Below are 14,864 nucleotides of genomic sequence, written 5' to 3'. Positions count from 1 at the left end.
GCAAAAGTGCACGTGTGAAGGGTCAGAGTTAAGGGAAGGAGTTGCAAGTACATTTGTTTATTCATGAGTTGAGGTTTGTAATTGTAGAAGTACTTTGCAATCTCAGCTTTTGCTTCCAAAATCTAGAATTATCTCCACAGGAAGGTGGCTTTCTTAAAATATATTTATGATAGAAACCAGTCTTTTTCAACAGGATTTTAAGTAATTAAATAATTCAAACTGTTGTGACTTTAAATGATAAACTTTTATTCTGAATATACTGTTTTTGCACAAGATTTAACACAACATTTTCTGGGATTATAAATATTTTTATAACAGTATTATACAAATTTTTACAAAATGTTTTTATCAGGCTACTTAATTTCCACAAAAGTGTCAAGAGAACATAATAAATGGGAGAAAAGATCTTTTGTTCACAAAGCCACTTGGCCTTTTGCATGGATGCATACTGAGCATTTTAATAAAAACATCCTAAAAAGCATGATCCAACAATCATACAGCACAACAAAAACGATAGCTTTGTCAGGTCACACTGTAAACTCAATTGGCATCTATACAAGACAGTATCCCATTAGTCTCAGAGGAATTTCTCTGAGTGAATTATGTGAGCTATATAAACAAAGTACATGAAACTATTGGTAAGGGTTGTCTAAGTTTTTGAAATTCTGGATTTTTTCCAACACTTGATACATGAGTTATATTGATTTGCTCTTTACATCAATGCACATGGATTATTAGCAATATTAACATTCTGCTTTGAGGAAAACAACATTCCGATAACAATAAAGTATTTGAAATTGGGGGAAGTGAAATCATCATTCTATTCTACACTTTTTTAAAAAACAAAGTCACTACATTTGTTTCACTGAATCAAACTCTGTATCTCTGGACATTTTAATGTCCACTAACATGATCAATGGAATAGTTTAGAGTTTTAAATTAAGACATAGCATTTCAGCTTTGGTGGAGAGAAAGATTTAAATGAGATGGAAAATACAAGAGAGCATCAAATAAGCAAGTAACACTTGGGTCAGAAAGGTCACTTAAAAGGGATACTGCCTATTTGAATCCAGTAAGGCCCGTTTTAAAGTTAATAAAAGGAATATTACAAGAAAACTTACAAATGGCAGCAACACTGTTCCGTTTTTATATTTTTGTTTTCCAAGTTAAGCAATAATGCTTCACGCATTAGAAACATGAAAAAAGATCATACTAAAATCTTACAGGTCCAGGACCTCAAAATCTCTTCAATCAAACTTGCTAACTATGTCATATTAAAAACCTGTTACAAATATGGACCACGATTGGTGTTTGGCAGTAATGCTGGTTGTTCAAATGAAGAAAACCATTAATGCAAAATTTATTCCTGTTACTCAACACCAATGCAAGAGTTATTTGAATTCGTTTTAATGACAAACTTCATTAAAGCTGTATGAGTATTGCACAAATGAAGAGTTTAAAAGCTTTTTTTCTTGATTTCTTGTACTGTTCAGTCTTTGAAACTCAATATATATAATAGGTTAAAATTTAAGTTTTTGACAACAATTAGAACTCAGAGAAAAATCTGAAATTAAAGATAAAAATTTGATGGGATGAGTGTTACTGTCTTACAGAAAAGTAAGTATGCAAAAGGCATGAAGACAAGTATTAGGACTCAGAACAATTTTTAGTCAGAGCACATTCTTACCCAATTTATAATCATGTATGTGGCTGTCATAATATATTAGTATATTGTATAGCAGAAAATAAAGGATCATAGCAAGACTCATGCATTAAATATATTTTGATGGCAAATGAAATCAAATAGGATCCTGCCAAGAGATGCCACATTTAACTGTCATTAATACAATAATGTAGTCAATGAATACATACTATTTCAGTGACATTAGTCATGAAAATATATTTAATAGATTTTAAAGATAATTTTAAGGTAGTCTGTTGTATGCTGGAAGCAATTCCATTGTTTAATGTGTTGCTTATATACACAAACTAACAATTTTATATTTTGATATCCCCTCCCAACACTTTCTTGATTTAAAATAGTCTAGCAAAAGTTAACAATAAGTTTTAAATATTTAATTAACAAACAACATGATTTAAACATTTCTAGAGTGAGAAATTCCACTTTTTGTTTTTAAATCACTTTGGTGTTTTCTAAAATGTCAATACCAGTTACAAATGAGACTACAAAATCACAATGCATTAGAAATGGTAACTGATGTTAACTCTTAGAACAATAGTTGGCAAAGTGAATCCTTTTCCCAATCCCCCCATTTTTAAATAAAAAAATATTTTAAATAAGGAAATGTACACAAATAGTACCTAGGGTATATTGGCGATAGGAGGGGATTACAGATGTATGCAAAGCTAAAGACAAAACAAATATACCCTTTAAGCTATGCTAAAGAATTTGTTATATCTTTGCTATGTGGAGCATATTAAAGCATGCTGGATAATCTTAATAAGATTCTGACTTTAAAAGGATATATAAGAAAATTCCCAGCATATACACACACCAATATTTGGCATGTTCAAAAAAGAACAAATGCATTTTACCATAAAAAATATCTGTATACTTCCAACCTTCAGCAGAATTACTCACTACAACTAGAGTTACACATTCAGTTTTCACCCTTTCTTCAAATACTGTTTACTCTTGAAAATAAATTTTAAAGTATAAGTAATATTCGGCTTCCATATTCATCTATAATGAAATATTTGATTTACTATGCTAACGATTTTCACCAATGAGGCTGTATAAAACAATTTTGATTATTCATCATCAAGTATTCATATGCATAACATATAGATTCAAGGTTTCCTATTTGTTCAGATTTTTGTAAAACCCTCATCAATCTGCATGGAAATTTTGGTCAAGTGATCAGACCATTGAAAATGGAGGGACAAAGCAGCAGCAAGAGCAGCAGAAATTTTTGGATTGTAGGTGCCACTATTCAAACGAACAAAGAGGAAACCTAGGATGAATCTTCATTGAGAACATATATGTACTTTCAAAAAATAAATGTGTCAAATCTGATTTATGTACTTAAAATATCTGTACATAGGCTTTCAGGCAAAAGCACGAATCTGTATAAAATCCGTTAATTCCCATTTCACCATTTATCTAACCCAGTCATTCAGCATTTACATTGCACAGTATATTCAGAGTAGTTTAACAACGTTTTTAAAGATGACTTAGGTGCATTACACTGCAAGGTTCAGATTCTTACATAACAATAATGTCACTCGGTTAACTGTTCAATGGACTATACAGTTAAGAGAAAAACAAACTGAAAGTTAAAATAGCAGCAGCATCATGCAAAATACCCTTGGTAACCAAAGTTCATTTATCACAAGAAAAAACATCTTCCCATCCCCCCAACAAGCTTCTCTTAGAGCATTTTGAAATATCTGGCTAGCACTACATAACTCTACTGTGAACAAAGGACCAGTACACGGAAGCAATTAGTAAGGGCTTACATTTATGAGGAAATACGTCGCATATTCAAATTTTACCCTCAAGCACCTTTAGTATAATAATTTCTTAGTTATTATTTTCAAACAATCAATTTATTACCCCACCAAAACTTAGTCATCATCTGTGTTATATTTTTGGCAGAGAAGCCATTCTTCATAAGGCATTTTATTCATGGCAAATTTTTTTTATAGAAAATTAGCCATTATTTCTATTTCAACAGATTACATCAATGTTAATTCTCTCTATATATACATATTTCAATAATAACTACTCAAAGCAGGAAATAATGGTCAACAGAAGAATAAGTAAAGGCAAAAAAAAAACCAAGACTTTTTTTCCCCCCTAGAGGTTTTCTTGGTAAAAGAACAAGGATTGCAGCAAGTCAAATTCCAGGTCAAAATCAAGACAATTTGTATGAGTCATAAACAGTTGTGTGGGGAGCCCTTTTACAAGTAATCACCAACAATGCAACAACAAACTTTCAAATTTTCCAGAAAAGCACGCACAGAATTTTGCTTTGATGTTATACATGGATGATGCAACATTCAGACAAGTTTCAGGATCTGGCACCCTGACATGCAGCCAGTGGGTGCGTTATGAGTCTGCGCCTTAGACTTATGCCATGTTATGGGCCCAGCTAATGTTCTGCTGATCCGAGGTTGACCCTAGGTTAATGCAGTTGAGGACTCATGTTTAGGCAGGGTCTGGAGTTTAATTATGCAGATTTGGTTTTGGAAGGTCATAACTGGCAGTGTCTGATGCCAGATAAAAGCCAAAGAAGTACAAACTGGATTCCAATGATGGACCACAGGGAGGCATTTAATCCAGAGGCACCACCGCAGTCTGTATAATCCTCCTGTTGGAAAGAACAGGAAAAAGAAAAATCCTGAAAAATATTTAGTAAGACATCTTTCAGAGCACCCGGGTTTAGTCCACTTCTGAACTCACCTTATAAAATTTCTCTTAGTCCAAATAAATTACATTCTCCTAGATTTTATTGTTCCGTGATTTAGGATAAAGACATTTCCCTAGTACCATTTAGAATGCGTTATAATTTTATTGTAGATTCTGATGATAATGAAAGAAAATATTTTAATAGTCAATGCTATTTTGAGTTATGTACCAATTTCTAAATTAAAAAACAACAAACTTTCATAGGATTAAGTGTTCCCATATATTTATAAATACAAGAAATAAAAATAAAATTTAACAGCATGTTTTACAATGGCCACGAATTATGTTTTTAGTGATTATGCACAATTAGGCAAATTTTGGGACTGGTAAAATAAATAAATTTGAGAAGTGAACTTCTATCTTCCCTTACATCCAGTTTCAAAGGTGAACATACCATACGGCACATGTAGCATCTGGACCTCCATCAAGAATTAAAATAAAAAGAAGAAGAACGTATTTGAACCATAAATGAAAGGACTCTCTGAAATATATATCTTAAACAAGGGGCTAAGCTATCAAGTTTTGTTTAGAAAACCATGAGTGTAGGTAATGCATATACTCATTTGGATTACCCAATGTCTAGTTGTGGTTCATTACGTTCCCTACAAATGCAAAATTATTATTTATCTTTTATTCCAAAGTTCTGTATTCTGTAACATTTTCTATATCCTTTCATTCCTTTTAATATGTTGAATTTAATAGAAAACCCTCATATCTAATTATTTTTCTAAACATCATTTAAGAATTTACTAATCCAAGGTTCATCTTCCACTAACAAAAATGTTATGTGAGTATGTGAGTACAAAAGTAATTAACTAAGGAAATATTCTATTCAGAATATTTATACAAAGACTCTGAGCTCTTAGAGAATAGAACATTGACCCTTTGCTCACTAGGGTTTAATACAGTGATTGCTACCCAATAAATAAGTAAAATTTCTTTCTTGAATTGTATTGTGAGGCAGAACTCTTTTGTCTAACAGAATTTTTGAGGAAAAAGAATCTATTAAGGGAAATTTCATTTTTAAAAGATAGGCCCTAAATCTAAAGAGACAGTTAAAAAATGATCAGTTCTCAGTCCTCATCCTATTTGACTTTTCAGGAGCATTTGACAAAATACAATAAATATTCTCTCCTTGAAATATTTTCTCATGCATCTTTCCTCCACACTTGTTTGTGGTTCTTCTTACTCTTTTCAGCTTGTTCTAATCAGGATCTCTCCATGTTAGATTATTCCAGGGGTTATTTCTCACTCGTATTTTCTTCTTTATTTATACTTTCTTCCTAAGTGTTCTAATCCAGCCCTGTAGCTTTAAATTTCACCCATTTGTTAATTACTCATATTTTTATTGTTTTTAATATGAAAACAACATTGTTGTTTTTCCAAAAAAAATCAGCTTTATTGAATTATAATTGACAAATAAAATGGCAAGATATTTAAAGTATACATTGTGGTGACTTGATTATGAAAGGATTGCCCCTACCAAGATAATTAACACATCCATCACCTCACATACTAATTTATTTTCCTTTGGTGAGAATATTAATATCTACTCCCTTAGCAAATTTCAGTTTTACAGTGTAACCAACATTGTCATCAATTATAGTCACCATGTTTTATTGGCTCCTCAGGCCTTACACTTTTATCAACCTCTCCCCATTCACTCAGCACTGGGCAGCAATTTTGTTTGAGTTTGGAATTTATTTATTGATTTTTTTTTTTAAAGATTCCATATATATAGTAAGTGATACCATGCTCTCCCCATTCACTCAGCACTGGGCAGCAATTTTGTTTATGAGTTTGAAATTTATTTTATTTTTTTTTAAAGATTCCATATATATAGTATTTGTCTTTCTCTGCTTGGTCTATTTCACTTAGCATAATGCCTCAAGGTCCATCCATGTTTTTGTTTTTGTTTTTGCAAATGACAAGATTTGATTTTTTTAATGGCTGAATGAAATTCTAGTATTTATATAAACTTTTAGGTTGTTTCCATATCTTGGCTACTATAAATAATGATGCACTGAATACAGGAGTGTATATATCTTTTCCAGTTAGTGTTTTCATTTTCTTTGGATAAATACCCAGAAGTAGAATTTATGGATAATACTGTAGCTCTATTTTTAAAAACTTTAAGGAACCTCCATACTGTTTTCCACAGTGGCTGCACCAATTTACATTCCCCAAAATGTAAATTGTCTCCACATCCTTGCCATCATTTATTTTCTCTTGTCTTTTTTACAATAGCCATTCTAATAGGTATGAGTTGATTTTCACTGTGGTTTTGATTTGCATGTCACTCCTAATTAGTGATGTTGAGCCTCTTTTCATATGCCTGGTGGCTACCTGTATGTCTTCTTTGAAAATATTTATTCAGATGCCGGAAGCCAATTCCAGCATGCCAGGCAAGGGCTGAATCATCTGGAGTGGCAAGGGCCTTTCCCCAAACCTGAAAAGGGATGATTGCTTGCTGCCAGACAGCTCAGGGCATCTCAATCTACATGTTACTGCCTCCTACTGGCCAAACACCTGAACAGCCAGAGGCAAATTCTTCCAATCTGACAATGGATTCTGTACCCAACCCTACCCTTTGAAGTGTATATCTCCACCTTGCCTTAGGACAGTTTGTGTTGATAGATAGCAAGGGGTCCTCCTGAGACAAGGAGATCTTAGTTTCTTTAGCTAGGCTCCTCTGACCCCCAAATGCCTTTCAAAATTATGTTTCGTCTCTGGACTCTTATTTAATTTATGCACAGCCCCTTCTCCAGATTTCTGAACCCTTCTTGATGCCGGATCAAGACCCCTGGCATTCAGATCCTCTGCCCGTTTTTAAATTGTATTATTTATTTTTTGATACTGAGTTTTATGAGTTCTTTCTATATTTTGGGTACTTGCCCCTTATCAGATATATGACTTGTAAATATTCCCTCCCATCCAGTAGATTGAGGATATATATATTTGTTTTCTTTGCAGTACAGTATCTTTTAAGTCCCATTTGCTTATTTGAGTTGATTTGTGCATAGTATACGATAGTGGTCCAGTTTTGATTACTATAGTTGTGTAATACAGTTTGAAATCATGAAGTGTGATGCCTTCACTTTTATTCTGTCTTAAGATTGCTTTGGCTATTTGAGATTTTTGTGGTTTATGTTGTACATATTGTAGTATTGTTTTTTTCAGTATACAGGTCTTTCACCTTCATGGTTAAATTTATTCCTGGGTATTTTATTCATTTTGGTGCAATTGTAAATGGAATTAGTTTCTTAATTTCTCTGATAGTTCAATATTAGTGTTTAGAAATGCAACTGATTTTTGTATATTGACTTTGTATCTTGCACTTTTATTAAATTTATAAGTTCTATCAGTTTTGTAGTGAGTTTTAGGGCTTTCTAAATATAAGACCATGTCTTATGCAAATAAAGGCGGTTTTACTTCTTTCTTTCCAAGTTGGATGCCTTTTATTTCTTTTTATCGCTGAACTGCTCTGTCTAGAACTTCCAGTACTATCTTGAATAACAGTGGTGAGAATAGGCATCCCTGTCTTATTCCTGATCTTAGAGGAAAAGCTTTCAGCTTTTTACCATTGAATATGTTATTAGTTGTGGACTTGTCATGTATGACTATTATTATGTTGAGGGATGTACCTTCGATGCTATCTTTGTTTAGAGTTTTACCAAACAGAAATGTGGAACCAAGCTGAGGAGCTTTCCAAAGAACAAATAGAATTCTTTGCTGAACTGGATAAAGTAAAGGGTCCTCTCATCTCTAATGCAAGCATCATGAAGATCCAGTTCGCTACACCCGGCAGGGACTGCACTGGCTTCGCCAGAATGCCAAGTTGACATCTTCAACTGGACACATTCTCGTTGCCTCTGATTTTCTCCACAACACTGTGGTACTTCACGAAGTTTTCACTGCCATAACATGCCACCTAGCTGACACTAAGAATAAGGAACGGTGTTCTCCTCCCTTGTTCATGTGTTACTGTTTTTTTATAACCCAAAGCCATCATGTCACTTGACCCTGTCAATATTCCCAATATGAAAAATTATTTCAATGCTTTTAAATCTGCAGCAAAAAAAAAAAAGCATGTTAAATTTGGTAAATGCTTTTTGTGCATTTGTTGAAATTATCACATGATTTTTTATCATTCAGTTTGTCAATGTAGTATATTGATTTATTTGCAGACACATCGCTGGAATAAATCTCATATAATCATGGTATATGATCCTTTTAATGTATTGTTTCATTTAATTTGTTGAGGATGTTTACATCTATGTTCATCAAGAATATTGGCCTTATTTTTCTTTTTGGTAGTCTCCTTGTCTGGTTTGGTATCATGTCAAGCCTGGCCTTGTAAAATGAGTTGAGAGGTGTTCCCTCCTCTTTAACATTTTAAAAGATTTGAGAAGAATTGCTATTTATTCTTTTTTTAAGTGTTTGGTAGGATTCACCAGTGAAACCATCTCGTCCTGGACTTCTGTTTGTTGGGAGGTTTTTGATAAGTGATTCAATTGACTTATTAGTCATTGGTTTGCTTAAATTTTATATTTATTCATGATTCAGCCTTGAGAGGATGTTTGTTTCTAGAAATTTATCCATTTCTTCTGTTGTCCAAATTTGTTGGCTTATAATTATTCATAGTAATTTCTTTGATCCTTTGTACTTCTTTGATATCAATTTTAACATCTTTTTCATTTCTAATTTTATGAGTCCTCTTTTTGTCTTGAGAAGGCCAGCTAAAGGTTTGTCTATTTTAATTATCTTTTGTTTCATTTATGTTTTCTATTGTCCTTTTAGTCTCTAATTTATTTATTTCTGCTATGATCTTTGTTATTCCCTGACTTCTAATACCATTAGTTTGTTTGTTGTTTTGATTAGTTTGTTGTTGTTGTTTGTTTGTTTTTGTTTTTTTACATCCTAGAGGTATAGATTTAGGTTATTTGAGATTTTTAAAATTGTTACTATAGGTATTTATCACCATAAACTTTCCCTTTAGAAGTACTTTACTACTTCCCATAGTTTTGGTATGTTTTACTTCCATTTCTCTTTTGATTTCTTCTTTGAATGATGATTGTTTAAGAGCATGTTGCTTAATCTCTACACATTTATAAATTTTCCAGTTTCCTCCATGTAATTGATTTCTATTGTCATACACTTGTTGTCAAAAGGATGCTTGATATAATTTCTTCTTGATAATGATAATCATCTTACATTTATTAAGTCGTCTCTTATGGCATAAAATATGTACTATTGTAGAGAATGATCCCCATGCAGTTTAGAAGAATGTCTATTCTGCTGCTTTGGGATGGAATGTTGTTAATGTCTCATATTCTTCTGCTCTAACTTGTCACTTAGCTCCAAAGTTTCCTCATTGATTTTCTATCTAGATGTTATATCCACTGATGAAAGGAGGGAATTAATGTCCCCTAATATTATTGTACTAGAGGCCCAGTGCATGGATCTGTGCACCGGTGGGGTCCCTCAGCCTGGCCTGTGCCCTCTTGCAATCTGGGACCCCTCAGGGAATGTCAGAGAGCCGGATTTGGCCCAATCCCTACAGGCCAGGCCAAGGGACCTCTCTGGGTTCAGGGTGCAGATGAAGCAGATTCGTGGCTGACAGTGCCCCAGCAGCAACCTAACCCATGGCAGATTCCGCGAGGAATTGTGCTCTCTCCTCTACTGGTTGGAGTGTCTGCCCCCTGGTGGTCATTGCACATCATAGCTAACAGGCAATCGGTTTAATGGTTGGACATTGCTTAGGCTTTTATATATGTAGATTGCTGTCTATTTCTCCCTTTTTGTCTGTTAATATTTATTTGATATATTTAGGTGCTTTATGTTGATGCATAAATATTTATAAAGGTTATATCCTCTTTTTAAATGACTCCTTTATCATTGACTTTGTTTCTTATTACAGATTTTTTTTTAATCTTCACCCAAGGATATGTTTAAAGAGCCGGGGTGGGGAATAGTAGGGTGGGGGACATTGATGTAAGAGAGAAATATCAATCATTTGCCTACTATATGCACCCCAACTGGGAATCAAACCCCCAACCTTTTGGTACATGGGACAATGCTCAAACCAGGACACCTGGCAAGGGCTTTTTATTACAATTTTTGTCTGAGTCTATTTTGTTTAAGAAAAGCTACCCAAGCTTTCTTTTGGTTTCCATTTGCATGGAATATCTGTTTCCATTCCTTCACAATAAATCTGTGTGTGTCTTTAAAACTGAAGTATGTCTCTTGTGCACAGCTTATAATTGTGTCTTTTAAAAAAAAATCCATTCAGCCACTTTATATCTTTAAATTGGAGAATTCAGTTTATTTGCATTTAGAGTAATTATTGATAGGTATTTTGTTAATCATTTTCTGGCTGTTTTCAATTTCCTTTGTTACCTTTACTTCTCTTACTCTCTTCCTTTCCAATTTGATGTGTTTTTGTAGTGGTCTGTTTAAATCCCTTTCCCTTTATCTTTGGGTATGCAGTATGTTTTTGATTTGTGGTTACCAAAGGCTTACATAAAACATCTTTTAACACTGTATTTTTAAGGTGGTAACATTTTTAAGTTTGAATGCATTCTAAAGCTCTACATCAGTGGTTCTCAACCTTGGCTGCACATTAGAATCACCTGGGCATCTTTTTAAAAGATTTTTCAGGAGGTCCAGAAATCAGGATTTTAAAAAGATTCCCAGGTGATTCTAATGTGCAGCCAAGGTTGAGAACCACTGCTCTACATTTTACCCTCCAACACATTTTGTTATTGATATCACAATTTACATATTTTATCTTGTGTAATCATTAATTATATTATAGTTATTTCACTACATATTTTTGGACTAAGATCTTTTTTGGCAGCAAATTTGCAAAGAATTTTGCAACTCATCATATAAATTATCTCAATTATTTCTCATGGATGCCCAATGAAGTAGGTATTGTGTCCAGATTTTACACAGAATGCAAGTTTCAAAAAATAAGCCATTTGCCCACAATCACGCTGCTAGGAAGCCAAATCATAATCTGTCTCATACACCAGGATGAACTCTTTAACAATCATATTAGATATATGTGATTATTAACCCACCACCATTATAATATTAATCTTAATTTAACTATGCATTTACCATGTATAGTTTCATATGATTTCCTGTTACTAATTAACACTGTTTTACCTGCACTTAAAGAAGAGTCTTTAACATTTCTTATGTCTAGTGGCTATAAAGTCCTTCCGTTTCTGCTTATCTCAAAATTCTCTCTTCTTCAATTCTAAAGAACAATTTTCCCAGGTATTCTTGTTTGGCAGGTGTGTTCTTTAGCACTTTGATTATTATGTGCCACTACCTTCAGTCAGATAGTCTTAGGGGTTCCCTTGTATGTAACAGTTTTTCTCTTACTACTTTTAAGATTCTCTCCTTGTCTTCTACTTTGATAATTTAATTATAATGGGTCTTAGTGTGGGTCTCTTTTTATTGAAATACTAGTGGCCCGGTGTTCGGATTCGTGCACATTGAAAGGAATCAGGCTCCCTCCTCTCTGGTTCCAGGGTGTGTCACCTGAGAACCGCTGCTGCCAAGTCACCACAGCTTGGCAGCTCCTGCGTTGAGCGCCTGCCCCCTGGTGGTCAGTGTGTGTCATATGTACCAGCCAGTTGACTGGTTGATTGGACAGGATGGTAGCTCAGCCTTTTATATAGAGAGATATTTGAAATATAACATTGTATAAATTTAAGGTGTACAATGTGTTAATTTGATGGATGAATATACTGTAATATGATTGTCATTGTAGCAATAATTAGTACGTCTATCATGTTATGTAATGATCCTTTCTTTTTAGTAGTAGTAATAATTAAGGTCTAGTCTCTTAGTAAGTTTGATGATTATAATACAATGCTATTATGTATATTCATTGTACTGTGCATTAGATATCTAGGACTTATTTACTACTTGCTGTTTGTACCCTTGAGCAACTTTTCTATTCCCTCACCCTCACCCCCCCATCCATACTCTGATAGCTACCATCTATTCTGTTTTTACAAGTTTTTTTTAAGGTTCCACATATAAGTGATATCATACAAAGTGCTTGTCTTTTTCTGTCTGACTTATCTCACTTAGCATAATAGGCTCCAGGTCTAACCATGTTATTAAGAATGGCAGAATGTCCTCCTTTCTCATAGCTAAAATATATTTCAGTGTTAATTATTTGAGAAACCTCCCTATTGTTTTCCATACTAGTTGTACCAATTTATATTCCATCCAACAGTGTACAAAGGTTCCCTTTTCTCACATCCTTGTCTGCACTTATTGTTGCTCATCTTGATGAAGCCATTCCAACAGGTGTGAGATGGTATCTCATTGTGGTTTTGATTTGTATTTCCCTGATGAATAGTGAGTGATGTTGAGCACATTGTCCTGGGGCGGGGGGAGGGGGGGGGAAATCCATTACACCCAGATTCAGGCTGATTGGAGGCTGAAGCAAAAGTAAGCATCTTTTAAAATATGCAAGCCTTTCAGGAAAGGCTTGGAGATGGGCATGTCTGGTAGCTCCCTCTACACTGAGCTCTGGGAGGACAGCTGGTTAAGAACTGTTTGTTTGCTACAGTCCTATATTACCTGTGAATGCCAGCTGTGCTGGGCACCAGAGCCAAGTGATAAAGGGGTGCATTCTTAGAGTGGTGGTTGATACGCCAAGATGCCAGATATGTTCAAAAATCTTCTCAAAGAGATACCAGAGACCTGGAGTGGGTCGGAGGTGAGCATGGAGGCATCGCCTACTGTGTCCAGCCTTTCAGGGAGGACCACAGTCAGCTCCTAAATATGTGCTAAATTAGAGGATTTACTCTCAGGCAAGAGCTTTTAAAGAATGCAAATATCCTCTGGCAGGGAAAGACTGGGAGAAGGCATTTCTGGCTGCTCTCCTCTGAGCCCTGGGAGGATGGTCGTAGTGAGCCCTCATGGGCCCATTAAAAACTTTTCCTTTGTTTACTATGGTCCTGTGGGTCTCATGGATGCAAGCCCCTACTGGCTTTGAGAGCTAGGTGTTTGGGGGGCCCATCGTCAGGTGGAAATCTTAAAAGTTGAGGTGCTAGATGTTCAATCGAAACCCTTCCGTCTTCAGGAAGAACCTGGGAGTTGTGAGTTGCCTCCTGATTTTAGGTTGATGTGCCAGGTGTGAGGTTTATGGTGATAGTATGTCTCAGCATTTCCTACCCATTTCAATGTGGCTATTTTCTTGTTCATCCAAAGTATAGGGGTCGCTCAGCCGGATTTCTTTCAGAAGGAATTTCGGTTTATAGGTGTAGGTTTGGTGTGTCTTGGGGCTTACTATGTCACCACCTTGGACCAGCACCTCAATTACTCACATTTTTATAACTTTCGCCCTAAATTCTCCTCTGACCTCCACATTCATTGATCTCTACCACCTCTACTCTTATATGGGCTCAGAAATATCAAGCTTGCCCCCAAACATTATTTTTCTAAATGACACATTTAGGAGTAGTGGATCAGGTCAAAGGTGTCTTGGGGCTTACTATGTCACCACCTTGGACCAGCACCTCAATTACTCACATTTTTATAACTTTCGCCCTAAATTCTCCTCTGACCTCCACATTCATTGATCTCTACCACCTCTACTCTTATATGGGCTCAGAAAGATATCAAGCTTGCCCCAAAACATTATTTTTCTAAATGAAACATTTAGGAGTAGTGGATCAGGTCAAAGACAACAAGTCATCTGTGTTTCCTCCCTTTTTATCAAGTCTAATCCATCAGCATGTCTTCTAGCTTCAAAATATATCCCCAAACCTACTACTTCTCATTTCTAAGTCACCATCACTTCTTGCCTATACTCCTGCAAGGCTGCCTTATGGCTTCTACTCTTGTTCTTTTATGATCTTTTCTCATAAAGCAGTCTTCTCAAAACCATACATCAAATCATTTCACTCCCTTTCTTGAAATTTCTTATCGCTCTTAGAGCAAAATTTCTCAACAGAGCATTGTATGGTTTGGGACTTGGCTGTATTTCCAGCTTCACCCTCCTGTATTCCTCTCCTCGCCCTCACCACTCATTCTGCTCTGATAACACTGGCTGTTTCTGCAACAGGTTAAGGTGTTTACTATCTCGGGACTTTTGTACTCGTTCTTCTCTTTGTTCAGATACTTTTCCCTGTAGGTAGGGTTACCAGATTAAAAACAGGGTTCTTAATTACATTTCAATTGAAAACAATTTTTTAATTTATACATACCTCAAATATCTCACGAGTAAGTACTTAATAGTAGGTACTCAGTAAAGTAGCACATATATTGATTAGTTATAAACACAAAATACTAACTTAAAGCTTAATTGTCATTATACCAGGAGTGTCTCCTAAGTTTTAGTTAAGTGGTGTTTTTTTCATGTTATTCTTCTGCTTTTTTTTTTTTTTTTTTTAAAATT

The 14,864-nt window shown here is 34.8% G+C and overlaps 1 protein-coding gene across 1 annotated transcript in view; it reads right to left on the bottom strand.

The window, feature by feature from the left end:
- Positions 1-225: 225 nt before the first annotated feature.
- Positions 226-14,864, bottom strand: part of CACNA2D1 (calcium channel, voltage-dependent, alpha 2/delta subunit 1) — a 328,431-nt gene continuing 313,792 nt past the window's right edge. The window contains exon 40 of the mRNA XM_014528178.1: positions 226-4,334. Coding sequence (XP_014383664.1) covers positions 4,218-4,334 — 117 coding nt within the window. The 3' untranslated portion in view covers positions 226-4,217. The remainder of the gene's footprint in view (positions 4,335-14,864) is intronic.

This window comes from Myotis brandtii, unplaced genomic scaffold, assembly GCF_000412655.1.
Source record: "Myotis brandtii unplaced genomic scaffold, ASM41265v1 scaffold621, whole genome shotgun sequence".
Lineage (NCBI taxonomy): Eukaryota > Metazoa > Chordata > Mammalia > Chiroptera > Vespertilionidae > Myotis > Myotis brandtii.
The sequence above is the reverse complement of the archived record's forward strand: the minus strand, read 5'-3'. Positions and strand labels throughout refer to the sequence as shown.